General features: G+C 48.4%; 10 protein-coding genes and 1 non-coding gene across 11 annotated transcripts; 6 read left to right on the forward strand and 5 right to left on the reverse strand.

The window, feature by feature from the left end:
- Positions 1-485: 485 nt before the first annotated feature.
- Positions 486-1,933, reverse strand: BO79DRAFT_276345 (MFS general substrate transporter; the record flags this gene model as incomplete). The annotated part of the gene is made up of 3 exons (XM_025687744.1): positions 486-1,246; positions 1,305-1,678; positions 1,737-1,933. 3 exons carry the CDS (start codon positions 1,931-1,933, stop codon positions 486-488), a joined length of 1,332 nt encoding a protein of 443 aa, XP_025534847.1.
- Positions 1,934-5,971: 4,038 nt separating this feature from the next.
- BO79DRAFT_232795 (uncharacterized protein) lies at positions 5,972-7,018 on the forward strand (the record flags this gene model as incomplete). The annotated part of the gene is made up of 3 exons (XM_025684255.1): positions 5,972-6,007; positions 6,038-6,168; positions 6,403-7,018. 3 exons carry the CDS (start codon positions 5,972-5,974, stop codon positions 7,016-7,018), a joined length of 783 nt encoding a protein of 260 aa, XP_025534848.1.
- Positions 7,019-8,389: 1,371 nt separating this feature from the next.
- Positions 8,390-8,721, forward strand: BO79DRAFT_259703 (uncharacterized protein; the record flags this gene model as incomplete). Its single annotated transcript, XM_025686379.1, has 2 exons — positions 8,390-8,396; positions 8,498-8,721. 2 exons carry the CDS (start codon positions 8,390-8,392, stop codon positions 8,719-8,721), a joined length of 231 nt encoding a protein of 76 aa, XP_025534849.1.
- A 54-nt stretch (positions 8,722-8,775) lies between these two features.
- BO79DRAFT_276353 (hemolysin III family protein) lies at positions 8,776-9,960 on the forward strand (the record flags this gene model as incomplete). Its single annotated transcript, XM_025687745.1, has 3 exons — positions 8,776-9,440; positions 9,494-9,724; positions 9,775-9,960. Exons 1-3 carry the CDS (start codon positions 8,856-8,858, stop codon positions 9,958-9,960), a joined length of 1,002 nt encoding a protein of 333 aa, XP_025534850.1. The 5' UTR covers positions 8,776-8,855.
- Positions 9,961-10,352: 392 nt separating this feature from the next.
- Positions 10,353-10,442, reverse strand: BO79DRAFT_t248. The gene has a single exon. It is a non-coding gene; the product is annotated as a tRNA-Asp (tRNA).
- Positions 10,443-11,162: 720 nt separating this feature from the next.
- BO79DRAFT_159499 (SRR1 family protein) lies at positions 11,163-12,163 on the forward strand (the record flags this gene model as incomplete). The annotated part of the gene is made up of 2 exons (XM_025678955.1): positions 11,163-11,466; positions 11,529-12,163. 2 exons carry the CDS (start codon positions 11,163-11,165, stop codon positions 12,161-12,163), a joined length of 939 nt encoding a protein of 312 aa, XP_025534851.1.
- Positions 12,164-12,427: 264 nt separating this feature from the next.
- BO79DRAFT_159389 (uncharacterized protein) lies at positions 12,428-14,959 on the reverse strand (the record flags this gene model as incomplete). Its single annotated transcript, XM_025678948.1, has 1 exon — positions 12,428-14,959. The coding sequence occupies one exon, from the start codon at positions 14,957-14,959 to the stop codon at positions 12,428-12,430; it is 2,532 nt and encodes an 843-aa protein (XP_025534852.1).
- Positions 14,960-18,194: 3,235 nt separating this feature from the next.
- On the reverse strand, positions 18,195-20,642 carry BO79DRAFT_129133 (glycoside hydrolase; the record flags this gene model as incomplete). The annotated part of the gene is made up of 2 exons (XM_025677967.1): positions 18,195-19,819; positions 20,057-20,642. Coding segments are annotated over 2 exons (2,211 nt in total), but the record flags the coding sequence as incomplete, so codon positions are not given.
- A 1,033-nt stretch (positions 20,643-21,675) lies between these two features.
- On the forward strand, positions 21,676-23,002 carry BO79DRAFT_259708 (uncharacterized protein; the record flags this gene model as incomplete). Its single annotated transcript, XM_025686380.1, has 3 exons — positions 21,676-22,015; positions 22,076-22,705; positions 22,779-23,002. The coding sequence occupies 3 exons, from the start codon at positions 21,676-21,678 to the stop codon at positions 23,000-23,002; spliced, it is 1,194 nt and encodes a 397-aa protein (XP_025534854.1).
- Positions 23,003-23,494: 492 nt separating this feature from the next.
- BO79DRAFT_276357 (uncharacterized protein) lies at positions 23,495-25,174 on the forward strand. The gene is made up of 2 exons (XM_025687746.1): positions 23,495-24,947; positions 25,015-25,174. The coding sequence occupies exons 1-2, from the start codon at positions 23,507-23,509 to the stop codon at positions 25,074-25,076; spliced, it is 1,503 nt and encodes a 500-aa protein (XP_025534855.1). The 5' UTR covers positions 23,495-23,506; the 3' UTR covers positions 25,077-25,174.
- Positions 25,175-25,357: 183 nt separating this feature from the next.
- Positions 25,358-27,089, reverse strand: BO79DRAFT_276362 (putative transporter; the record flags this gene model as incomplete). The annotated part of the gene is made up of 4 exons (XM_025687747.1): positions 25,358-26,401; positions 26,485-26,795; positions 26,852-26,927; positions 26,982-27,089. The coding sequence occupies 4 exons, from the start codon at positions 27,087-27,089 to the stop codon at positions 25,358-25,360; spliced, it is 1,539 nt and encodes a 512-aa protein (XP_025534856.1).
- Positions 27,090-27,418: the final 329 nt, after the last annotated feature.

Genomic DNA, 27,418 nt, shown 5'->3' on the forward strand with positions numbered 1-27,418 from the left:
ACTTATTCTCTTCAAATTTAGTGCAGCTATTGGCACTTTGCTGAACTACACACAGCTAAGAAGAATACCTAAGACAGTCTCCTAGCACTCACTAGCATTGTTTATTCTTGACTGAATACAGGCTATACATCATTATATAAATTCTATATAAGGATTATGATTTTATCTTTTGTGCTACAGCCTGGTTTTTTAGCCTTCATATAATAATTCCGGTCCATCAGTCTTCCTGTATAGATAAAGAAGTCAATAAAAAAATCATCTTAAAAAAGATCTCAGAGTTTCTTATTATACTTACCATAGAAACAGTGAAGAAGAGAGATATAAATAAGAACTATATTCTATAGTATGCTTGGTATGTATTAGATATATTCTCTTTTCTAGTATTACATATATTCAGTCTCTTCTTTTCTATTAGTATTTATAACAGTTACAGAAAACGGATTTACCACACTTTGGTATGTAGCATGGATTAGGTTGGGTTCCGGTCAGAGCTTCCACCCTTTTCCGTCCTTCCACTGCCACAACCTCAACGCCACAAACAATACCATCCCAGCTCCTACCGTAACAGCCGCAAACAGCTGCCCCTTCCAGAAAACGGCATGTTCCAGATCCAACAACGCCCCCGCAATAGGATTGCCAATGAGAATGCCAAGCCCCGAAAACACAGAAGCCATGCCCAACCACGTCCCCATGATAGCCAAGTCCGGACACAATCCCGCCAGAACCGGAGACATCAGGGCGACAATCGTTCCGGATGGGAAGCCATAGAAAACAGCAAAGACGATGGCGCCAGCGTTACTGTGTATGCCCATCCATGCGAATGCGAGGATAGTGACCATAAGACTCACGATAATCATGACATTCAGCGGTCCCAGACGATCAGCGAGCATGGTGGGTGCAATCCGACCGAAGAAAGAAGAGGCGCTGAGAATGGATAGAATGTAGAAGGATATGTTATCGCCTGCGTGGAGATAGATGGTGAAATAGGTCGGGAGATAGAAGTAGGGGAAGTAGAGGCCCACAAGGTCGAAGAAAAGCGCAAGGCAGTAGATAACGAAAGGAACTTCACGGAAGGCCGTGAGATCAAGGAGCCGCCGAGTCTTTTCAAGAGGAGGAAGGCGTGATTTCATCACCGCTATGGAGAAGAGGAGGCCGGCTAAAGCAATAAAAGCAATTATACGGGTTGTCCAGCCAAATCCGACGCGGTCGATTAGTTTGTGAAACACGATGGGATAGATTACAGCGCCTAGCGTGTGAATTCCAAGTTAGTATAATTCAATAAAATCGTTTAAATCAGGACTTACCGACGCTGCCTCCTGACGCAGCAAATCCAACGGCCAACGCTCGTCGGGAGGTAAAGTATGTTACGGGTATGGCAAGGCTAGGGATGAAGAGAAGGCCGGAACCAACGCCCACCGCGACGCCATGAGCCAGAAAAAATTGGTAGTACTCCTTGGATAACGAGGTCATCATCAGTCCAAACACGACCAGGAACGTGCCTGCTATTATCAAGGACTTAATCCATCCTCTATCAAAAATTGGACCCACGACAGGTCCCAGTGAAAGTAAGAGGAAACTTTGAACTGTTCCGATCCAGGCTATAGAGGATGGGGAGTAACCTTTGAGCAGTCTGGTTTCATAGTAGCTCTGATAAACGCCGAATGTATTGATTATGCCCCTGTAGCCCCTGGGGTCAGTAAACGGGGACTGCACAGGGATGATCCAGCAAGACCGACCAGGAGTTAAAGAAAAGGAAGAAAGCGCCAGCTACCTGTACCCAGGCAACAATGCCTCCATCGGGTGCAGGAGGGGGCGGGGGAGCAGAATACTGAGCAGCTGAGTGTTTCTCTATTTCTACAGTATTTGGTCCAGCTATGTGATTTGTGGACAGGGGGCGTCTTGAAGAAGCATCGTTATCTGAGGGGACAGCCATGGTCAACACCTTGAGCGAAGATTGTTGAGGAGCAAAGATGGAATACCGAGAACCACAGCACCATATTGTAATACTGATCATGCTGTCAATAGAGCTTGTTGTTATGAACATCAGAAATCGCCCATTGGTCTGAGGACGACCAAGGTGTTGTCAGTGCTCGAAAGAAGAGGATCGCACAATGCTTCGTTGTTGGCCTCGTAAAGAGGGTCCGGAAGATGCAAAGAAGATCATTGTAGCTTAACGCCGAGCATAGGCCTCTTATTGGCTGCTATCTGGCAGCTGATCAAGCAGCGTGACGAAGCAGCTAAGCTATTGCTATGGTCATCTCGGACTGGGGTGTTCGTCTAGTTGATGCAAAAGCAAGAGAAGCAGCGAATTCGTCTGTTGTTTTACTTAGGTGATTGTTGGTTGATTATTGCTGAGAAGATTTTTTCCAGAGTAAACGGGAGTACAAGGAAGACGTAGATGGTACTAGTTGTAGGTGGAAGAGAAGGTCGGGAAGGTGTGGGCATTGCCCGCGGCAATGCAAACGCTGCATGATCTGGCCAGGTGTTGTTGCTGGACTGGGCCAGTACAAAGACTATTGTAGGTTTATTGTCCGACAATAAGCACTATGAGGCTCGAAATCAGTTTACCAGACCAGACAGAGGCCAGCATGAGCTCAGCCTAAAGCGTTACAAATCCCTCAAGAAAATCACAGCAAAGCCGGCGAAGCAACTGATCATTTACCTCCAGTTCAATCTCTTGAAGCCCGTCCTTTTCTGGATAATAGCCATCTTTGCTCCGAACACAGGAAAGGCTGGATCTTTCAAGCTGGAGCCTTGAGTGGTCTCTCCAGTTGAACTTTGTGAACCTTCTCCGCTCACATGACTCTGTACGTGGCCGAATCTTGCGTCCAAGTGAACCGTAAAACTACTCTGCTGTGTAACTTTATCAATCGAGCTTTGCATTGCGATCATCGATGAATTAGAACGTAGCCTATTAGCACAGATAGATGTTCGATCAATGCCAACTGGTTGGCTGCCCACCTGATTAATTTCAGAGAGCAAAGCCTGTCATCTTTATTCGCCTTGCAGGGGAAGTCAAGAGATGGCCTCACTTCTTTGTAGACCAAAGTGAGCGGTAGAACATTGTGAGTCTACCGATGGACGATCTGTAGCTGACAATTTAAGCACCGTTGTATCGTTATAGTATTCTTTAATCAGGCCCCACATAGCTTAGCGACCGTGGTATGAATCCAGCCAGAAGAATGCAGAATGGGAAGATGAGAGGTGGGGACGGAGAGAGAAAGACGGCTAGTTTGTCGGACGGCTGCTGCCGAGCCGTTTAGTTATAGGCCGATCGGGACCAGGGACTGCTAGTAAAACCATTAGACGAAACGCACAATCGCAGTCGCGCCGTCTCTAATTTTGCTCTACACGGTACTCTGCTCTTCTTATGGAAAAAGGGGACAAAAACAATTCAATTAAGCTGTGATATTGCGTAAAATATCTGTGGCTAGGACAAATCATCAGCATCCTTTTTCCTGCTACACCGTGGACATCACCTCAAATCGATACCTGAATATGGTTGCCTCTGGGTCTCAATAGATTGTAATTACGTCCAATCCATTCCCATTGGCGAGTGCTTAGATGACAAGCGACCGTATATCACCAGGTCAAATTGTGAGGACATGTGTTATCAGTAAATGCCATGAGTGGGTGCCATCCGCGCATGACTACATACAAAAGAGCCGAGCTTGCCAGATGGCAGAAGGTCTATACTCACCAACACGCTGCGCAAGCGACAAATTGCATCATCGGTTTCGAGCAAAATTTAATTGCCGAGGACAGCGACCGGAAAAGACCCGTAAGTTTGGGTGATGCCCAGGCAGGTTGAAAACAGGGATGGCAGCATGAACATGCATATTAGGGAGGATCATCTCCAAGACCCGCCAGTCTATTGAAGTTGCTACCCTCCTTGATGACGAGACACTATTCAAAGTCTCCACTGCTGGAGGGGGTCAATAGATGGTCACATGGATCAGTCCCGCCACAGTCAATTGAACTTTGGCATCCTTGCAGGGATACCACTGTGGTTAGTTTCCTAAAGGAAATCAGCAGCGTCGCAACAATTAGGCGACATATGTCGGTAAGCTGACACACAAGTGCAATGATGACCGAGAACCAATGCGCTCGTTGACTATCGGCCCCTTTAGGAGGCTTGCGATGATCAAAATCTTCCTTTATCAAAGACTAGCCAGCAATCCTTCAGGGAATCCACTTGGAAGCCTGGGAGATATTGCGCCATATGACTGAGTCGTAGCCTACACCGTTAATTTCGGCGGTCAATCCCCGATCGTGTCATCCTCCCATTTGTGCGACATGGCCAAATCCCGAAGCCATGCCCATTTCATTGACGGTATGCTTGGTGATTGACCTCTTCCGCGGCGGTTGGTCTAGGCACGTGGGGCCAGCAAGCCTATCAGCGTTGCAAGAACTTCTTTAGACACTGCTGCAGACTGAAGCTTATCAGCAATCATAGGGAGATTCTAGACCAGTCAATGGACCGTAGGAGCTTGAGTGTTGATGAATGTGAAGTGCCTGTGCAGTGGGTGGTTATGGCAAACATACACCTCATCCAGTATGTACGTCCGATAAAGTTTTCGTACCCGAGGGGTCCGACTGGTAAGCATCCACGGCAGCAGTGGCGCATTTCCAGGACACCGGATAGGAGATAGTGTACGAGCCAATGGTAAGACAGTGAGACTAGTACCTCGCTGAGAAAATTTTTGTGGGATCAAAAACCTAAGAGTTTAATCTCCTGGCTAGACCGGGGAGGGGCGCGGAAGAATAGGAGAGAGTTAGAGTGAGAAAGAGAGGGACAGAGAGAGGGGCAAGAGAGCTAAAGACTAGAACAGAAAATGCCAAACAAACATTTCTTGGAATTTCGCGCACTATTGCCTTTGACACTCCTCTTTCCCTCCCAGCCACCACCTTTTTTTTTTTCCGGTTGGTTGGCCCTGGCTTTGTTGCGCTGACTGACTTTTCGCCCCTTTTGCGACCATGGTCCGGGCGCGTTGGCGCGCAAAATGACCGCGATGGGAACTGTGTGCCGCTGTAGAAACCAGAAAAATTGAAGACAAGGTGGTGGTAGTGCACGGAGATGAATTGATGAGGGTTGTGTTAGCCTGAAACTTGCATGAAAATATTAGCTATAGTTTTGAAGAAAGTCATGAATGCCCAAAATTGGAGCTATGACCTCTGCCCGCGACAGCATCTATTGCAGATGGTGGGTAGCTAGTAATTGGATGACATTTCCCCTTAATCAGGATATCTGTCCAGCGATAACCCTCAACGGAAATCCCTCATTGGTGACATTCATGTGATGTAAAAGAGTGGAGTGCATATGCAGAGCACAGAAGCATTGACATTGCTAATAGTCAGTCACAAAGCAACCCAAAGGGTAAGCGACAGGTCTGCGACCGTTCTATGAAATCGATCGTGATAGACAGGAGACAAGGATTATCAGGGCCCTATGACGGGAGTTCCTGGTCAACAGGATCGCCCACGTTAGCGTCTTATCACGCAAGATAAGCCGGCGGTCGCATTTGCCACAGACGTGATGGGATCTGCGGATAGCACCGGCTCTGGTGGGAGGGATCGCCACCAGGGTACGTACGATGTTTCTATGTACAGAGCATGTCGTGGAGGCTGTGGTGGTACGAATTGGATGTGTCACCAGAGTGATCTTCGACAATCCAGACTGGGGGGGAGAAAAGTGGAGGGAACCATGAAAATCAATCAATGAATGGATGAATGTGACTCTGAGTGTGACTGTGACAAGCGAGTTGAGAAACTGAGACGGTGACAGAAATCTCCACTAAGTATCCGAGAATAGAAAAATACCACGAACAAAAACAAAAACGGACACAGAAATCTAAAATAGAAAAAAAAGCTAACAAAAAGAAAAAGCCGGCGAGCTTATCAGTCCCACGTGCCCGTGCACGGACTGTCTAGATGGGCTTCTGGAACATTGGCGCTCCTTCGTGATGATTCAATGGCTGATGCGGTCCCTTTTACAATTTTGATTTTTGTTTCAAGATTGTATAATATTTGACGTGAGTATGATTGTTTCGAGTCCAGATGCATTGTTCACACGCAGCCCATTGGCTCCAAGTTGACTGCATCATCAGACGCGTCTCAGGAACAGCAGAAAAGAGCAGGTTCGCCAGGAGGGACCCGCGATTGGGCTGTGTATGTCGGCCTGAATTGCGGGCTGGAACAGTCGGTCTCCACCGGGCGATCCACCGCAACGCCGATTTGGCTTTGGCAGACCGAGTTCTAGAGCGTTCGCCCACCAGGTTTTCCTGTCCCATGACCTGGCGGTTATCAAGCTTGCTCATCCTCCACCCTGTCAAAATGTATATAGGCCTTCCCCGACCAGCTCGGAGAGAATTCTTTTGACATCCAGACAAGCAAAAGCCAAAGCTCCTTCTTCTCTCCGGACCTTTCGATTCTTTCGCCCTTCCCTCTCCCATTTCGGGTGCGGGACTCTGCATCTGCCCCTCCATTAGCACACGCAGCAGAGAGGCACAACAGAACTACGCTAGACCATACAATGTCCTACACTTCCTCCTCCCGCTTTTCCAGATCACCTTCCCCCGCCCCTCGCACTAGACGACCTTCTCCGTTGGAAAGAACCTCATTGCACCTCCGTCTCAGCCTGCTCTCCGGCGAGAAATATGACCAGGAAAGCAGTGCCAAGGAACCCGATCTTCGTCGCTGCCTCAGCCATGCCCACATCCACGCCAAGTCCATGGCTATGGTCAAGCGAGACATTCGCGTCCACATCCGCTCCATGGGCATGGCCATGGACGATGACAGCGACGAGGAGCTCCTTGATCACGAAGTTCTCCCGCCGCCACCGTCGCGCCGATCGTCCCGCAGCAGCCTCAAGTCCGCTGCGGCCCCACGGGTGACGGTATCACCCAAACCCAGCGAGAAGTCGAGTCTGCTCGACAAGGGTCGCAAGTGCTTGGAGAAGCTTTTCCCTCGCAAGAACAACGTGCATCTGGCTCAGTCTAGAGTTACCGTTGTCACTTGAAGCCCGTTTATCTCTTCGCCTGCTCGTCTCTCGGTTTAAACCCCCACTGCTAGTGCTTATCGGTTTCGCCACCAACCTCTACTACCCATAGTATGATGATATCCATCTCTACTTGTGGTAATCACGCCATTTCGGGTGCCCACGCCCATACCCATGGTGCTTCACTGTCACCCAGACTGCCCGTCAGAGTCTCTTGTCAGTCCTATTCATCCCGCCAGTCCGTTCGAGACTGGCGCGCTCTCATCCGGTTGAGAGCCTTGACCTGACGCCGGCTTCTGGTCGTGAAGTCCATATTACTATCTCCTTCACTCTTTCCTACCTCAATGTATCTTCCCCAATCATGTTCTTGAAGCGGGCTTCAACGACCACGATGTTCGGAAGTAATGTGTGCCTGTTACTATTTCCTTTGTTTACTTGTCTGGGCTTGGAGTTATAGCGTGCTTTGCTTTTGCTTAGCGATGGATACCAATTAGAGTATAGAAGACCATAGATTAGGTTTCAGAATCTATTTTGTCAGTGACATCTATCTTCCTCCTGCTCAAATGTAGTGTTTCTTTGTGTACCCCCATCCTATTCCTAGATAACCTGAATGACTCACCCAGATCACCACCAGCACCACGTTCCACATAAGGTCGCACAACGTAACCTTTTACAACCCCCAAAACAGCCAATCATACTACTATGCACCTCATGACTCGCAAATGCTAATAAGTACTCGGCCCCCAAGCCACCTGGCACAACCCCGCCGTGGTAGGAATAGGTCTACTCGGGCCGACGATAACAAAGCCGCTCTTGCAGCGGCTAATTTGATATTCAGCCTGAACCGCGATAGGCCGACAGTTCCCGGGCCATCCCTGCATGCATGCAGGTCACCCCCCTCCTTGGCCGCACCTGCATAACCGAGACGAATCTCGGTCAAACATGTCGTGCTCTGTTTCTCTGATGCCGTGCAATGCCGCGCGGGCCTGAATTGCGGTCGGACCGACTTTACACCTCATACTTTCCCAAGTTGTAATATGCCTGTTCGGGATTTGTTGACGCCACCGAAGTCATTTATGTTGTTCTTTCTTTTGTTTGTTTGTGTCTTATCGATTGCTACTGATGATTATGAAAGCTTATTGGAGTTTAGTAGGACAATGATATACTGATTAGTAAGGATGGAAGGTAAGTCTGGGCCTCTGCGCTATCCGCATGCGGTCGCGCGGTTCGAAGCTTCATTCGGCTGGATGTCACCACAATCTCGACTAGAACACGATAAACTGACATGACTGGTTACTGAGACAAGCCATTATGAAGATAAGACGAAAGATAAAATGAAATATAAGTTGAACAAAAGAAAGAAAATGGGTACACCCCATTGACTAGCCGAAAATGGAGAGTTAAATGGTACACATCCATAGCTGAAGCATACTTTATGTCTTCAGAGGTGAGGCAAAAACGTCGTCCAATCCACGGTGCGATAAGCGCTGACTTCCAAAGCTCTTAGTCCAACGAAAGCCTCGACAATCAAGTATAACCTTGCAGCAGCATACGTGCAAGCAAGCGGGAATATACTCCAGAATTCGGCCTTCAGTGGCAGTACCTTGGAAACCTTGGCAGAGTCCCTTGTCAGTCGCGCTTGCTCCACGTCTTCCAGCTTAGATTTCCAGAAGATCCTGCAGAAGAAGCGCTACCAGCGTGACAGAGGCTCGATTCCTCCGTAGTCGGCCAGAGTCTTCCCAGCTCGATTCCTCTCCAAAGAAAACTATCCACCCAGTAAAATATTCACCCAGTCCGCTCAACCATTCTCATTACTTGTACGCTCCACTTTAAGATAAAAAAAGATACAATTTGCGATATGCCAGCGACATTCGCGGACAGTCCATCAATAACTGAAACACTCCCGCGCCAGCGGCCTTCTCCTCTCCTCCCGGGAGCCATTGCGGAAGAACCAGCATCACCAGAGAAAGTCCTCTTCGATGACGGTACCCCCATTCTTGTCTCTTACGACGAGATCCCCGAGTGGTATCAAGATAATGAATTTATTCGACATGGCTATCGACCCGTCTCAAATTCCACCCATGCGTGCTTCGCCAGTTGGCTGTATCTGCACAATGAAACCGTGAACATCTATTCTCATCTAGTTCCAGCCGTCTTCTTCCTCGCAGCAGAGGGCATGTTCTATCAGTATCTTCAAGTCAAATACCCAGAAGCCACGTTATCCGACCACGCCATCTTTGCCTTCTTTCTCCTGACTGCTGTTATATGTTTGGGTCTGTCGACTACCTATCACACATTAATGAATCACTCCCTCCAAGTCTCGGAATTGTGGTTACGACTCGACTTTGTTGGCATTATTGTTCTGACCCTGGGAGATTTCGTCTCGGGTATCTACATGGTCTTCTATTGCGAGCCTCTATTGCGGCGGATATACTGGGGCATGGTATGTTCCCTACCACACCGTTTGGTACACAAGAATCTAACAGATATTTAAAGATCATCTCACTGAGCTGCATCACAATAATGATCCTCGTGAACTCCAAGTTTCAAGGACCCCGTTGGCGCACCTTCCGTATCTGCAACTTTGTGGGTACTGGACTATCTGGCTTCGCGCCTCTGATCCACGGTATCAGCATCTATGGCTTTTCCCAAATGATGGTACAGTCCGGCATGCCATATTACCTAGGCGAAGGAGGGCTCCTCATTCTAGGTGCACTTTTCTATACTGTTAGTACACCGACCTAAGAACTAAGTCCCATACTGACAAGTGAATATAGATGCGCATGCCAGAATCAATCAAGCCTGGGAGATTTGATATTTTCGGTTGCTCTCACCAAATATTTCATGTTCTGGTCGTCCTTGCCACGGTTGTTCAGCTAGTTGGTATTCTCTCTGCGTTTGATTATAACTACAACCATGGCGAATGTAGGCTGCCACGACGTGACGATTTCTCAGCATTATGACCACTCAATTATAACGATACATATCTTATATCCGCGCTCATTTCATCTGTGTTTACTAGAGATGGTGGTATAGAGACGAAGTTCGGCACTTACTATTATACGCTACAACAATACCTCCCGTCAGCATATAAAGAATCATTTCAACGAAACCAGCTATAATTTCCTATAAGACACACCTTTTGTACTACAAAGAACGCCCGCTCTACCATAATGCAAATCATAGGAGACTTATAGAGTAGACATACTTAGTTAGGTCTCATCATCGATGAACAAATTTGAAGAAAACCCCAAAGAAAATCATTATTTACAACAAAAGGTGCATCAAATTACAATTTCAATCTGAGATGGATAGAAAATAAACTGGCGAAGATACGCAAAAAGAAAAAAGAAATCTCCCCGACTGGGAGTCGAACCCAGGTCTCCCGCGCTTGTTCCCGAAAGGGATTGACAAGCGGAAATCATGACCGTTAGACCATCGAGGACTTCTTATTAATATGCTGCATCTATTTGCTATATGGAATAAAGAAAAGATGACCATAGCCCTACCATGGCGGGTATGGAGGGGTAAAAGTAGTAAATATATTACGATTTACTTCGCGAGAATACCTAAACTCCAAATGATGCCCAATGTTCTCATACATTATATACTAGTATGGAAATAGGGAAAGTCTCGTAGACTCACAAGTGGCCTGAGACGAGCTCACCACATAACATGCAAGGCTTTCTGACCTGCTCCCAATGTTGTTCAGCATATCCCAGTTCCTGATTACCTTGCATGGTATTGCTCAACTTCCCGTTTCATCTACCTGTAATATGCATACGAATCTCTATATATCAAACCATGGTTCGTAAGTCTGCACCGTCGACACGGCGATTTCCGCCAGGCTTGTTCCGAACGGGACGTTCCCGTGCCATCCACAAGGACCGAAGTAAGAGTACCTGACTTCTCTGTACTAAGTACTATACGTAATCCACCTACCTTTCAAAAGGCTTTCTCGGAGAATAAAAAGATATAAAATCGTCACTAGCGGCTGGTGGCACTTCCTTTCGCAGTACAACAACTACTAGCTTTCCTCTCAGCTGACTGGTGCACTGACCCCCACAATTTGCTGCCTAGCCCATCTTGTGTCTGTTTACGCGCCTGCATCTTCCACTTAATTCAATATTCCCACATAGTAACCAGTTTTGCTTGAAGAGACACAATGGAAAGAGCAGCAAGCCCAGTTTCCACTTTCATCGGGCTAGCAACCCGAGTCGACCCTTCGCCTCTACGGCCCCCTCAGGAAATATTCGTTCATATCCAGGAGATGTATGACTCTGGGAAACCATTCTACACCAAGGAGCTACTTCAGGATCTCAAGAAGCAGCTACAGGACGCTCGCGATGGAGTTATCCAGAGTATACGTGTGCCGGGGTTGGATGGAGTAATTGTTGAGTTTCCAGTACTCATAGGGCAGGTTTATCCAGCACATGATGAGCCTGGTATGGAGTACATTATGTATGTGTGTTTATTGTTATGTTTCTCATGCTAAGGTGGTGCAATGACTCACTGACTTTAATTTACAAAGCCAAAACCCCCCGCATATCATATTCATCTCTGCAAGAAGTACTCGATGAAGATAACCTAGGGGATTATCTGCCCTACAACCATATCGAGATTGGCCATTACAAGTATCTACGGGATATCCGCACCAAGGAGCTGTACTTGAACTGTTCAATTAATTCCGTACCTGACGCAAGCAAGCTTCTACAAGAAAGTCACCAGATTTGGGAGAACACCACAGAGTGCCAAGAGCTTCGGGTAAAGCTCATGTCACGAAAGACTGCCCCTATATCCAAAATCGTTGGGATTGCGCTTGGGTCTTTCGCAACAGTCTACCCTGATTTCCAAGATCGATCGGCTTTTCAGCACGCTCTACTTTTGACTCTGCGTGACATATTCTGCAAAATGCACAATGTGTCACAGGATGCTATTCCATGTTTTGCACAGGACCCGGTGTGCATGAAGAATGATGCAGTTGCTGCAGGGGAGCATGGAATTAAGATTGTAGAAGACCCCGACGCCTTCCTCGAAGTTGATGAGTCTACAGTTGTGGTTTCGGTTGCTCCGGATATTGCTGTGCGGCAAATTGTCTTTGATATAGCTCGGCCGGCTGTTTTGATATGGAACAAAGTGAGGGATCAGAATGAAGATCACATGTGAGTTGCTCATTTTTTCTTCCTCTTCCTCTTTTTCTTCTTCCTCCAGTGTACGGGATATGGAACCTTATCTTGTGTCTAGGACCGACCCTGTCTCTCCACGCGTGTTGACTTGCATACGGGAATACTATGACGAATTTGATTTCCCTGATTATAATTCAAATTTTTGGGACCTTGCGGTATACATTCGTCGGAATTAGGGTGGAGTCAACGACGACGCAGGATATCACACCGAAGAGACATGTCAGAACAAGGGCCAACGGAATTGTCACATGATGTCAACTATCTGCTCGTCATATAACTCCAGTCCTAAAGATCTGAAGCCCGCGTGCACTGCTATATTACTAGCACTTTTCGATTCTAGTTCGGGGGGTAGGTTGAGATTCCATAGACGACATCTAGCTCGGGCATTATGCTCGAACTCTCGTATGTCCCAGTGACAGGATGAATCCAGTGATGTCCTCAGGTCTGCCATGAAGTTATTTTTATCCATATCCAGAATCTTGTAGAAATTCTCGTAGTTATCAATCCACTTCTGAGGGAGCCCATTACCAGGAAACGATTCCCAGCTGGCGCCAATTATAGTTTGACTATATTTAAACAAAGTCAATAGCTGTTCCGTCGTTTCTGCCCATCCTATAATCTTAGGAAGAGCCGTCATCATCCTTCCCAGCACTGGAGTCCATTGTGGTCCTTGAGCCGCTTGTTCTGGATTCAAAGGTCGTAAAAACGACCAGATAAATCGACTGAGATCCCATGAATATGTCCAAGGCAACTTCACACCGCAATATAATGTAGTCTGGATGTCATCAAACTTGTCCACTAGTATCTCAAATTCTCCCTGTCTCCCGGGAATTTCCAAGGTATTTACTTGTCGAAGAAACTGCCATGTTGCATGTTGATCACGGAACATCCAGCCAAACTCTCTGTTTGAATCTTCCCATTTATCCCACAATCGTTTCTCAAGTTTCGGCAACGGGCTTTGCAGATATAGAGAAAAGCTGAAGACCCTGTCTCTGACGCTGGCGAAGGGTATGGGGATTTCGTCATCGCTTAAGGTGATGACAGATTGTTGTGTAGTTTGTTCCATGAGCAGATGGAATTCTCGAATCAGACTATTCTCTTCAGGAGACAGTTCTGAGACGACGTACCGCTCATTCGGCCGTTCACTGGCCCAAGGCAGCAGCCATCTATTGCTAGGAGGTTGTCTGAGCGAAAGGGCGCAGGTCGATACGAAATGATAGGAGCCTGTGACAGAATCTTCTCTAAGAATGACAGGGTTGTTGTATCCACCGAGAAGGAACAAGCTATCTTGCCCTTGCTTATATCCTCGATCGGGGAAGGAAACCGATGGAGTGGCTCTTTCATCAAGCGTCATCCTGATCTTTACACGAGTTGGACCACGCTTGATACTGCCACTTAACCCGCAAATCTTGATAGCAGAAGTGCGCAGGATCGGCGTAGCCACGCTCAGGTGGCGTTCACAGTCAAAGGCAAGGTAGGATCGGAATATTACACGACCTGAGCCTGAGATTTTGTTGTGTTTTCGGTTGGATCTTTGATTGCTTGTCGGAATGGGTGTAGCGGTCGTGGATAATGCTTGCGACCAGTCTGGGACCCAGGAGGGGAGGTCGAATGTCTTCACCGTTAGACCTGCTAATTCGAGGACATCCATAGTGCTGCAAGCCTTGATAAGGTACGCAGATAGACCGGTGTATACTCTTTCAACGGAAACAGTGTAGTCGGGTTCAAGTTCACTCTGGGATATCAAGCTAAGCACAGCAAATACCTTGTCCCGCGGATCGGAACATTCGTAAGAGGATGCTTGTGCTAATATGGGCAAGAGATCACGATCGGTAAGCCCGTACCAGTGTTCCTTCCGAAAAAGCCAGTCGGGTATAGGAACGTCATCATGGGCCAACGCAAAAGGCGCTTTAGGCCATGGAGCTGAATGTGCACCGCATAGTAACTCAAGGTTCGGAGCTAGTAACGCTTCAACAAGGAACCATAATCTGGTGAACAATGGTCTTTCTAGAAGGATTTTCAAGGCTCTCCGAGTATCTTTGTTTATATGCTCATGGCCAGTGCTCACTTCAGAGCCTGTTACAGCGATGCTGTTGAGAAAATCCAAAGCTTCTCGACTGTCGGATGTTTCTTCACCCAAGTAGGCAAGGACTTTAGACGCCCTTTGGCAGATTTTTCGTTTCAAGGAGGTTTGTTGACTCTTTTCTTCGAGGTTAGCATGATCGATGCATAGTGAGTCCACCCATAATAGTCGATCAAACTCCTGGTCCCGAATAAAGCGAAGCGCCTGTTGGCAATTGTATGATACATGAACAGTGTCCCAGTACTTGCCTACGAAGACAATGTGGGAGCTGCCAGAGTCTTCGTTCTCGTTGACTGAGGCATATGATAAGACTTCAAAGGATTCAGCTGGGCAATTGTGGATGTTCACCACTTCCAGGTCAACATGAAGCATACTATCGAAAGGGCCAGCATTCAACCTTACAAGTCGTAGGTGATCTTTGGAGGGCAATGTCGGGAGTGAACTTTCCTGGGAGTCTGTCCGAGGTTCGCTGTCGCCATTTTCTGTGCTCTCCTCTGATAGTTTTGGCTTATTTGAATCGAGACATGATGGCCACAGAGAACTATGAGACGAGTCGTTCAGTGGCAATGGTGGATCTGCGACTCTTGTTTTCTGCTCGATGATCGCAATGGCGAAGCAATGATTGCAACACGGAATACCACTTGCCACACTGACATCTGGCCGTTTGCAGCTTGAACTGTGCCAACGGCTCATTGTGTGTTAAGTTGATGAAGAGGATTGGCAAAGTGAAAGACTGAGGGTGATGGTCTGGAAGAAGAACGTTTTGGTCAGGAGGAGAAAGGACAAAGGGCTGACTGGAAGATACAGATGAATCGCTTCTTTCAATATTCGATAATCGTGAATCACGAAAACTTGGAATTCTGATTACCTTGGTCAAACTGAAAATCAATAAGAACAAGCTTGATGCTTGGAGCTGAAGATGGTAGTTATCTGATCCAGTCGAAAACTCTAGGCCTCATTTATAGGTGAAGGCACGTGCTACTTCACCTGGCATTCAAGGATTTCGCCGATCTCTCGAAGGTAAAACCCGGATTATCATTACTTTCCAGGTATCAAACCCATCTATAACTCACGGAATTATTAATTCAAGGAGTCCCACACTACTACTTGCCATCTACTGATGTTAGGTAGAGAAAAATCAATTCAAATACGGTCAAACTATCTCACACAACCCAATAACTAACTAGTCAAGGAACCCCGTCCCCTCCAAGTCATCAAAGTTACGGACACTTCTCAGGTAGTCTTCTTTCAAGCAAAGTTTCTTTGAATGAGATAAACAGAGATTGTAAATATTTATGTAACATACAGGTGTAATATCCCTACTGGTGTGAGGACCTCACAACACATTCATGCGCACAGCACCAAAAGAAGGAATCTACTGCTTAACCATAGAGACAATATAGCTTTATATGATATGCCATCCGGTTTGCAATGCTGTGGAAATTTTCTGAATCTATAAATGTTCGAGACATTGAATAAGTATTAACAGTTGAAGCAGTCGACATCTAAAGGGACTTGTGAGAAGTTGAACAACTCGCTGGGCTGCACATTGAGCCTGTTTGTGTCGCACAAAGCTCAAATTGGTGCGTTTAGTTAGTATGAAAGCAATCACCCATAACTACTTGGAAAGGTGTTATTCTACGGCTGCTTCTAGGAAGCTAAAACTTCCTTGCGAAAGTGTCTTTAATACCATGGAGACGTGAAAACCTTTACTTATCACCAGAAGGGCAATAAACTACGCAGTCGTGGGAATGGAGTAATTTCAGCCCACCTCATTCGATTAGAGAGTATAATGTTACATTATCATCACTCATAACCCTAAAAATCCACCGCACAACTCCACTCTGCAGTACAATTAGCCAGCAAGTATGCATACACATCCTCACCGTTACCCGTCCTAGTCTCCTCGCACGTAACCAACGGCGATGAACTATCCGTCGACTTGACACAACGGGCAGTATTCCCTCCATCGGCATCAGCACACTCCCACACCCCCGAGGTGCTCGATGTCTCAGTGCAGGAGTAGCCGCCGGAGACACCACAAACGGACCAGTCCGAAAAGGTGAAATCAGCGACCAACTTCGTAGTCAGGGCCTTCCCTGTATTGGAATTGGTCGCTTCATACGCAAGGTCCTCGCAGAAGTCCCCGTCGGTGGTATCTGCTGATGATGCGATAACTTTATTGCCGTCGTTGACCGTAATACAATTGGAGTTGACGCAGGACTTCTCCACTGTCTTGGTGCGCCAAATGGCAAAGGCCTGGGAGGTTTCCGTGGCGGTTGCCGAGGCTGTAGAGACGGTTGTGCGGGAGCCAGAACAGTAGCTCACATGGTCGATGATGCCCGTAGTAGCACAAGCGACGATATCGCCGTCCGCTTGAGTGAAGGTGTAAGGGTACGGATCTATGGTGCGGTCAACGCCCACGGTGGTGCGAGAACCAGTGCAGTAGCTCACATCGTCAATGATGCCGGTGGAGGCGCAGCCGACGATCCAGCCATCGGCCTGGGTGAAGGTGTAAGGATATGCATTGGTGGTCGTCTTGGTCGGCAAAGCTGTGTATCCGCATGGGTTGGTCCCGACAGTGAGGGTTGGGTAACTTCCGCTACCTCCGCTGCAAGAGCAGACGGTGTCATCCGATCCACTGTCAGGATCCTGGGCCTCTACACAAAGAGGGCTGCTGGAAGTGATACTTGCTTCGGCAGCGGTGCCGGTTTCCGTGGCGGTGATGGCCGCTACCTCACTACCGTATAGGGATCGAAAGACGGATCCCAGGTATTGATCGATAGATGTTTGCAATGCAGAATTGGTGGACGCAGCGGTGGGAACGAACTCGTAGTAGATGGTAGTGCCTGCTCCGCCCATGGTCACGTCCGCCGTTTCAGTGCTGGTGCTGGTGCTGCTCGTGCTGCTGGACTCGTCGTCGCTGTCGTCTCCACTGTCATTGCTGCTCCCGCTGCTGCCACTGCTCCCGCCACCACCGCTACCAACTTCGCCCCCAAAGCTCCCATCCAGATCGAGGTCAGGAGGGCAAACTGCACAGGCGCAGAATATGAGACCTTTTTTCGTCAGATTATGTGCTCAAAATGTACGGGAAAACGAAGGAATACTTACAGTCATGACCGGTGTGCTCTCCAGATGAGGTAGGGGTCGGTCCAGCAGGGGATCCTGTGCTCATTCGAGTAGTATGAGTGTTCAGGACCGGATCAGTAGTGCTGGTGTCGGTGGGATAAGGGTGTGGCGTAACAATAGTCGTTGAAGGGGACAGTGTTGTGCCCCCTGTCACGCTGGTTGTGCCCCCAAATACTCCAGTCCATGCGGGACTGGTGTAGGTGGCATTTCCAAAGGACCAACTGACACCTGCAATAGTACTTGTCGTACCCCCATAGACGTTTGTCACGCCGCCCACCGTTCTATTGGGTACGTAGTCAGCTTTCATTATATATATGGAGAAATGGGGATAGGGTATTTCTTTGAAAGGAACGTTGGCTACTCACGGGGTATACACCACAGGAAAAGGAGTGGGAAGGATAGAGCTGGTCTGATAGACCCTGGATTGGCCTGGCGTGATGGCCTGATTCCAGACATTGATATAATTGGTGGTAACGGGAGCGATAGAAAGTCGCGTGGGAATGGCCGAATTCTGCATGGATTTGTAGGTCACGACGTTTCCGTTGGCCAGGGTTGTGGTCTTGGTGGCCGTGGAGGCCCATGTGATGTGCGTGTCCCACTCGGTGAAGGTAATGGTGGTTGTAGTTTCCAGCGGCTTGGGCGGCATGATCATGAGGCAAGGCGGCACGCAGGTTACGACTGGAGAGGGCTCCATCCAGACAGTTGGGTCAATAGTGACAGTAGTAGTGCTCGTGGTGGTGGTTAAAGGACTGGTGCCATCATCATCATCAACATCTGAGTCTCCTAGAGGATTGGTCTCTAGGTCAATGGCCCACTCAGCCGTGCCACCGAAGTTAAACTGCTTGTAGTATGCCATCCGGCTCGCGCGCGTAGTGGAATTCATGTAGCCTACCCATTGGGTCTCGTTATAAACCAGAATATCAGTATCGTACGTGGAGTAAGTCTGGGTCGTCGTATCCGAGGCTAGAATCTCCTCCATCTCGGCCTCAGCGATGTATCCGGCTGTGTCAGTGCAGGGTCCTGCGGCGCCCGCAGTATCATATGTACACCACGACTCATAGCAGCCCGCGGTGGTCATATGAAAGGAACGGCCGTAGCTGGAGACACCCACGCGAATGTCTTTCGTCGCTACCCCAGCTTTGGTGATCATCGCCAATGCCCACATTGTTTCCGTCATGTTCACATGCGAGAACAAACAGTCTCCGTCGCTGCAACCCCATTGCGAATACTCGTTGCCCAGATCCCAGATACCATGAAGATCGTAAGTCATGTAGTTGATATAGTCAACGACTTCGGCCATCTCAGCGATTGGGAAGGCTTTCAGATACCAGTACGATGACGGAGCAGTTACCGAAATGATTGTATCATTGGCCACGAGTGCACGCAGGACTTTCAGAAATTCCAGATAGTTCTCGCCTTCATCTGAACCACCTGCCGGAATCCCGGAGATATCAGGCTCCCCAGGGTACTCCCAATCGAAGTCGACTCCATCAAGTCCTTTCTCGGTAATGAAATTGGCCACATTCGTCGCGAACGTCTCACGATTTGCCGCAGCGGTTCCCTCACGGAATATCATATACGTGCTGCTGCTCGTAGAAAAGTCCCATCCACCAAAGGACAAGATTCGATTAGTCCCAACCAGTTTTAGGAAAAGATTGAAATCGGATTCCATCCCATCTACATTGATAGAGAAGTCGGATGCAATGTTTCCAAAGCCGAAATTGACATGCGTATACTTTGTTGTATTCACGTCAGAGGCCTCCCATCTGAGACACGTACGGTTGACACTGCTGGCTTCCAGATAACCAATCACATCATATCCCGACGGCTCCTCGGCATAGTTGGTAATGTTCGTTCCACAGTTATAGATGCAACCATTTGAGCCAGCGGCTGCGGTACCTGGGGCACCTGTGGAAGCTCGCGTGTCATTGCAGTACAATGGGGTAGTACCACACTGGCCCCAGACATCACAACATGCATTTAGAGGGCACGGGTTTAACTGAGCCCAGTACCAGGAAGTGGGTGCATCAGTGAAGTTGGTTCCCGGCACCTGGGGCCCACAAACAGCGTTGGTTATAGCTGCCGGGTAGGGGGCATTGCCTGTGGAAAGACAAATGTTGGTCCCCGCCTGCAAGTCATCACATCCGTACCAGCCCCATGTATCGTTGTTGTAGGAGTCGATCTCCGCGACCGTGAGGCTATAAGTCTGCGCCAGCGCCGAACAAGTGTCACCGGACTGGACTGTGTAGGTATAACAGGTGCCGTTGCTATAAGCGGATGGGGAGAAATCTGGCAAACCCCCGGAGGAGCAGCACACATATTGTCCAACTTCCAGTGTCGAGCATAGATCTGAGGCAGTATTATATTGATAGAACTCAGCAGCAGTGATACCACATTCTGAGACGAGTGTAGCACATGAATCACCTGACACGACCTGGATATAAGAACAGCTGCTGTCACGATGAGCCAGATGAGCGTGGGTGTGTGAATGAGTGTGGCCGTGGAAGTGGCCGTGCTGAGAACGACGGCGAGTCAACGAGTGGGATGAGGTAGTTGTATTTGACGTAATGGTAGTGAATGCACCCGTACTGTTGCGAAGCCCTGTTTGACTAGTCCACAGGGTTGTTGTTCCAGAACTGTGGCTGTCATAGTCCGATATACACTCGGCCTTGCTCCAGGATTGGATGTATTGTTGTACAGTAGTGAGGTCTCCGTTCGTTGAAACTGCCACACCCAAAGTATTATTGGCGTTTGAACCGCAGTATTGCAAGATTGCTCGGTCGTAAGTGGAATTTCGTGACAGGGAGATCATTTCATTGAGTGCAAAATCAACGTTGGGAGTCAGCTGCAAACTGCCACCAAGGTAAACCCCGACGCTTACTCGATTAGAGTAGCCGAATAATTCTCCCTTGTGAGGGTTGGCAATCAGGTAGCTATGCATATCTCGCAGCAGAGCGAGAAGCTGCGAGCTCCCCGGCGGGGAGCGGGCTTTCCAAATGCCAACCTCATATGTAACAGGAGAGCTGGAGCCGCTGTCGGATGAATTGGTGCTGAATGAACCCCAGGAGGCAAGGTCTCCAGGGGTTGTGCAAGTGTAGATGGTTGAATGATGTTGAGGATCAGTCACAGTGTTGTAGATGTTGAAATCGAGAAGCATGCTTTCATTACACTGCGCGAGTCTTTCCAAATCAGGGTAAACAAACCAATCGGCTGGGTCTGTGCTGGAGCAGGGAGCAGGGCACGGCTTCGGCTTCTGCACTCGAGCTCGTGCCTGGATTTCACGCTCCGTGCTTGCCAGCGCTGGGTGAACCAGAAGGCTGCTCGCCAACAGTCCACCCGTGAGCTGCGAAATCAGGCGCATATCAGGAATTGCCGCTGTTTATAACTCAACAGTCGTTAAGAATGCCAGGAGTATACAAAAGAGAACATAAGGAACGACTAGAAATGCGAGGCTGCAAGGAAGAATTGTAAGGAGAGACACAGAGTAAGAGAAGTAATGAAGGGCGGTGCTAAGGAGAATCCGGCAAAGAAACTGATCTTTGGTGCTTCACAAGTGTTGAGAAATATAGCCATTTTAAATCATTTGAGGTATACCACTCATTCTCAGGCATCACTATCACACAATGATTTATAATAGGCTGCAATATTGTGTATAGTATCATTCTCTCCCCTTCGTTTGGATGTAATTACACCCGAAATAAAATTGTTGCGGAGACCCACTGGTCAATGCAGGCAGTCGTGACCGTGCAAAGGATCCGGCCCGAAACTAGTGAGATCCGTCTCAACCCTAACACAGATCCGGGGAAGCTCAAATACAACCAGGCCACAATTTACCCCTACCAGTAAGATTTGGTGGGACCGGGCAATTTCCGACTTGCCATTTCAATTTCTCGAGTCCGACCACCGGATAGCTGCGGCCTAACCGGAGGAGAATGTTGTATGAGGGATTTACTTGTGTCTGGAACGCGATACTGGCTAGTTTTTGTTAGTTGACCACGTCCATTGAGTGTCATTTCCCAATAACAACTCAGACCATGAGGGGAGCTCAACTTGCATCGCTATTGAATCCACTGTCTAGTCCAATTTGAAGATGTTATTGCAAATTCTGGTGGATGGGCTAATTCTTTACGCGGTGTGCTCACAAAGGGGCTGTGGACGAGCGAAGCGTTTCACCGAAATCGTCATACTATAATGGCGTCGGAAATATAAATCTAGTTCTGATTTTCCGGTAGAAAGAGAGCATTGTGAGTGACTATACTTTCAATGATTTGAGCACCGCAATGTTCCGATCTCTTGTTGCCTTGGGGCTCACTATCGGCCTGCTGGCCATGCCAGGAGCTGCCGTTACGGTAGACAATGCCTTCAATATCTATACTGGTACTGGTACTGGTAGCTGCGCCAGTCGATTGTCAAAGCTCGAGGACTATTGGATGGATACCAATACCTTAGCTTCCGGCCTTGCAACTGCATTCAGTACCGCCGGTGATGAGGAGGCGACCAGAGATCGTGTGGTCGCCCAAAAGCTTTTCACGGCATGGCTGGGAATCCAATTCGATAATTCCGGCGACAAACCGGCAATTAAAGAGAAGTCTAGTCAGACCTCCATGGCGGCTTTCATGGGTAAGTGGTCCCTTTGCCGCTTTCAAGAGATATACCTCTAATACGTACGAAATCAAACAGAAAACTTCGGTGTGCTAAACCAATTCGTGGCCAGTGGAGAGTATTCGTCTTTCAAGTCTCCGCCTAGGCTATTCTGTGACAACTTTGGAGACTGGTTTGACTGGACAGATCAAGCCTTTGACGCTTCAGGGAATCCCGTGGAATTGAACGGAGTCGCTCTGACTATCGAAGAGATGTATGAGCAAGTAAGGGAACAGAAGGGATATGAGTCTCACCGCCCATACTGGGTTTCTGACATGGGGGTCTATGTCTTCCCAAAGCCAACATCGAACGGCGACTTGTGCGGGGCGAGTGCAAACGGCAACCCTCTTCAGGGGGTGAGCATTCCTGGCTACCCGGCGGGATACTACCAGGCTACCATCAACGGAGAGACTGAAACCATCGAATACAAAGCCATGGAGGACATTGTGCTGCTATGTCCCGACTCGTTTGATAGTCAAATTCCGTGGGAGTATGACAATCTCGCCAGCCTGCCAGAAGTCGAGGCAGAAGACGGCGAGTATCTGTATGATGCGATGCCCCGGAGCAGCAACTTGTTCCACGAACTTTGGCACCTGGTGACTTTCTGGCTGGGGTTGCAGAAGTTGGACGGCGATGAACCAATAACCGGTCGGCTTACCGATCACTCTTGTAAGCTCCTCCCAGTGGCTGCTTATTGACCAAGTCCTTGCGCTGACCCGACACTGTAATTCTCAATTGCCAGATTATGTGGAAGAATGTCTTGCACTTGCGGCTGGTTGGTACGATAATAAATATGCTGAACAAAACGTCGAAAATTATGTTTTTTTGGCAATGAGCTGGTGGTACTGGGTTGAAGAAAATGTGGCCTTTTACGACGGCGAATCTCGTGCCTGGGATTGGGTGGGCGAAGAGGGGGAAGATGACGATGATGGTGATGATGATGAGGAGGAGGAGGAGGAAGATTAAGGGACCATTGTCAGATGCTATATAGCCGTCGTCAGCGACCGGTTGGCCCCGGTAGCCAGCTTCAGAGTGTGCAGACGGACAAAATGCGGCTTCTTAGCTATAATGATCAGAGACATTCTTCCGATTCCCGACTTGCTTGATTGAAGCATGTATCTTGCCCTCTCGTAGTCAGATATAACTAATCGCAGTCATGGATAAATCTAAAACCGGACTTTTGAACCTACGAACGGATGCAGTATCCAAAGTCAGGCTCGCCCCACTCACCAATACCCCAAGGGTTCTAGTAAGCCTCAAGGACTCAATAGTTTATGGGTCCATCCGCCCGTAGAGCGTTCGGAGATAAAGCTTTCCAGGCAGACCCACGGGAATTTCTTTCGGCCGCAACTCCCCGAACACACTCTACTACTAGTAATCTTTTATTTACGCACTAGATTGTCCCAACCAATCTTGTTTCACTTCACCTTCCCTTTGGAAACCCCCCATCACCATCAGCAACGAGCCACTATGGACAAGCTTCCACCGGAACTTATTGATGCCATCGGAAGCCATTTTGATTACTCGGACTGGTGCGCCCTCCGACTCACATGCAAGATTTTCTGTCAACTCTCTTCTTCCCACTTTGCGAGTCGTTACTTCCGGCGTGTCAGTGTCATTTTAACTCAGGAGGCTCTTACGGCGCTTGAAGCCTTTACCCTGCAAGAATCATTTAGAAACGTGGTGGAAGAACTGAGCCTCATACCTCAAGTATTTGGGGACTACGAGGTAGACCTTAATGCTTTCGAAACAATCCTACGCTTCTGTACGCCTGGAAGTGAGAACTGGACAACCGAGGAAGTGCAACGGCAGTATATGATTTACCAGGCTGCTCAAACTGATCACCTAGCATTTGCAGAGTCGAAGAGTTTAGTAGAGAGTCTTACTCGATGCCTGAATCGATTGAGGAATGTTTCTACTATAGGGTTGCGACCCTACCCTCCCTCATGGCCAGGCAAAGAAAAGAGTCTATTCATCTGCCTGGGCATGCGCGCTTTGCGAAAGCAGCTGCCTTTTGACCCTTGTGTACGGCTCCTGATGCCCAGTGCGTGCCGCTTTGCCGATCGGTCTTCAAGCACGTGGGGTCTAGTGTGGAACATGTGGAACGACATAAGGCATCCGGTTTGGACCAAGGGGCTCACCAGACTCCTCGAAGCCATGTGCGCCGTCTCTCCCCCTTTGAAAGTCCAAAGGCTATATACCTGCTTGGTTGAAGATGAATTATCGGTTCCTCCTGACTGCTTCACTCTATCCGAGCCTCTCTATCAAAGCCTTGGATGTGTTCTTCGTAAGCTACAGAACCTGGATATTTGCCTCAGACACTCGATTTCAAACGATGCTACTGAATTTCTTTCTTCTCTCGCTATCCGAGCTGCTCCAAATCTCCATGTTCTCCGGCTCACCTTATGGGATCAGTTCCATGATTTAAGCCCGGATCATTTCGACAACTTGGCCCAACAAGTTAATTTCACCCACCTTACAGAACTTCATCTCCATTGGATCGAACTCACTCAGCCTAGCTTCCAGCTATTCTTAAGCACAGCCGCTCCAACCCTGCAGGTCCTGACCCTGGTTGCAGTCAGCTTGAATGACCCCATTTCAGTAGCTATGGGACCTTCACGAAGGTTCCGTGCAGCCGTATCCACTGTTTGGCGTCGCTTCATGAATACCTTGCGTGACACCATTCCATCTATTCGCTACTTCAAGATGCGGGCACTTGCATATCGCCAGAATAGATTTGAAATGATAGATCCATCAGAAAGGGAGCTCATGACTATGGGTCACTGTCTCAGAGGCCAGCACTCAAAAACCCACTTCTACGAGATCAATACAAAAATGAGCTTCGTCGAATGGATCGATCGTATGGAACTGTGCATACGTCCCTTACGCCGCCCTCTACCAAGGCATCGCGGTAAGTTGGTAACATGTGAAACCTCGCGACTTATGTCCATCACTAACTTCCATAACTTACACGATAGAGCTTCCTAACGGCAAAATTACATCTCCGACCCCAGAGGGGAGATTTCAATGGGCACGTTGACTTGTATGGATATCCTCTACAGCTGGCGTGAGCGAGATAGCTGGGAAGCATCTCTCAAGATACAGTGGGGGAAATGTTCTACCCACAACCACATGGGCTGATTCTAGGCCATCGTTCTTATAGCGGATTACATTCGCCTGGACAATCCTCGGAATCAACACTAGTAGGATAGTATAGATAATATGCCGTGTCAGCCGAAAACGAATCCCCTCATAGTCCTACAGTATAAATAAAGACATGATCAAGGTTCACATCGCCCGCCAGCTATTCTGTTTCTTCTTTCACCCCTCCCGAACAGGCTCATCTGCTATCAAATTATAGTCTCTAATGAGCCAGCTCAAGAGTGCACTGCATCCTGCCAAAGCACAACAAACAGCCCATACAATGCGTAGACTATCCGAATACGCCGTCTTCAAATCCTCTTTGGCCGCAGATCCCGGCATCATCCGCAGGGTCTCCACCAACGAAGCAACATCCCTACTGTATTCATCTGCATGAGGCACATGAGCTGGATACTTCATGAGATTAGAGTACATGCAGTTCTGGAAGATGACACCCCCGATTGCGATACCGACGGCCTGCCCCAGCGACCGGAAAAAGCTGCACATAGCCACCGCCATGGTCAAATGACGCGGCTCAGCAGATGTCTGGATCACATATATTAGGGCAGGAAAAAGGAACCCGAGTCCGAGGCCAGGGACAAGCATTAGACAGACCCATCCAGCCACGCTTGTATGGGTGTTGATGATGCAAAGAATGCCAGAGCCCAAACAGGCAAGAAAGGATCCGATGATCACAGCCCAGCGGTAGCGGCCCCAGCGGGTAATCAGTAGTCCTACGATAATGGCGCTCGGACACAGTGTAAATGTGAGTGGCAGAAGGGCAGTCCCGGCCAATATCGGAGTGTAGCCTTTCACGGCTTCGAAGTAGAAAGGGAGGTAATATAGGACACACGACAGGATGAGGCCATGCGCGGTGACACCAATGAACCCTACTATTGCGGTAGGCGTGCCGAATATGGAAATGGGGATAATTGGATCGACTGCTCGGGAGGTCTCGTGGTAGGCGAATAGTATCATGCCGATCATGGACAGGAAAATTGGGCAGAAAGTCTGGACTGAGCGCCAGGGGTAGATTACGCCGCCCCAGGTGACTCCGATCAGGAAAGAAGTCATACTGGCCACGAACAGAACCACTCCAGAGTAGTCGATACTTCGGAGTTTCGCCTTTAGAGGAGCGGGAGTGGATGAATGGGCTTTGAGGCTTGAAGGTATGAGGAAGAGGGATGCTCCGGCGATGGGAACATTGATATAGAAGATCCATCTCTAAACAATGACACAGTGGAGGACTGTCAGCTCATTCGAGTGCATAGTTTAAGTAGTATTTGGGGACAATAGTCAATGTATACCCAGATAACCCGCTCTGCGAAGCCGCCGCCCACGACTGGCCCCGTCACAGAGCCGATGCTCAGTACTGTTCCAATCATGCCAAAATAATGGCCACGCAGCTGCAATGGCACCAAGTCCGTAATGATTATCTCAATCAGTGTCACAACACCTCCTCCCCCCACGCCCTGCAGTGACCGTCCGACAATCATGATGGTGAAATTCTGCGAGGTGGCGGCCACAATGGCACCGACAACAAAGAATAGAAGGGCCAGCATGATGAGTGGCTTTCTCCCGAAAAGCTGCGAGAGGGACCCGAAACTGGGCTGAAGCACTAGTATGATATATATTAGTTGGATAAGCATTATGCGTGACCCCTGATAATCTTACCAGTAGAGCATAGTAAGTATGAAGTCCCTGTCCAAAATGCTTGGATTGCGGTTCCACCCAGCCTGTTGGAAATAATCTTGACGTTGTTAGTTACTGCTACCCATGACTAACCCAATTATTATTCTCTCACTGGCAGGGCAACTGATATAGATGTTCCATCTAGAGCTACCAGCAGGGCAACGGAAGCCAGCGCTGTGAATGAAAGGATAAATCCTTTGTCCACATGGACGGCCTGCATGTTTGCACGCTGTGTCTCCCCCGGTGCCATTGGCCTAGTTGGACATTAAAAGTTCCTTGTGCAGCTACAAGCTTCCTTCCGTGACCGTTGCCGTGGGTAGTGTTGCTTCAAAAAGACCAAGCGGCATCACTTTAAGTTGCCAGCGCCTAATAGAACCTTGAGTGACTTTGCCTAGAGATGTGTGTGTCTCTGCCCAATGCAAGGGATGGAAGGTGATATACCAAACCAGTACGGAATATCATTTCCATGTCGAACCAACAATTATCACATTCATTTCAGGCCAGCTCCTTTATAAACTTTAATTTACTCATGTGAGCTAACCCCACATA

Source organism: Aspergillus costaricaensis (assembly GCF_003184835.1).
Source record: "Aspergillus costaricaensis CBS 115574 unplaced genomic scaffold BO79scaffold_46, whole genome shotgun sequence".
In the NCBI taxonomy this organism is placed as follows: Eukaryota; Fungi; Ascomycota; class Eurotiomycetes; order Eurotiales; family Aspergillaceae; genus Aspergillus; species Aspergillus costaricensis.

What these genes read in the sequence shown, in the direction of transcription:
- BO79DRAFT_276357 (XM_025687746.1), top strand. Translation starts at nt 23,507, where the DNA reads ATGGACAAGCTTCCACCGGAACTTATTGATGCCATCGGAAGCCATTTT. An exon ending in CCCTCTACCAAGGCATCGCG is followed by an intron (nt 24,948 to 25,014) that starts GTAAGTTGGTAA and finishes CTTACACGATAG; the next exon opens with AGCTTCCTAACGGCAAAATT.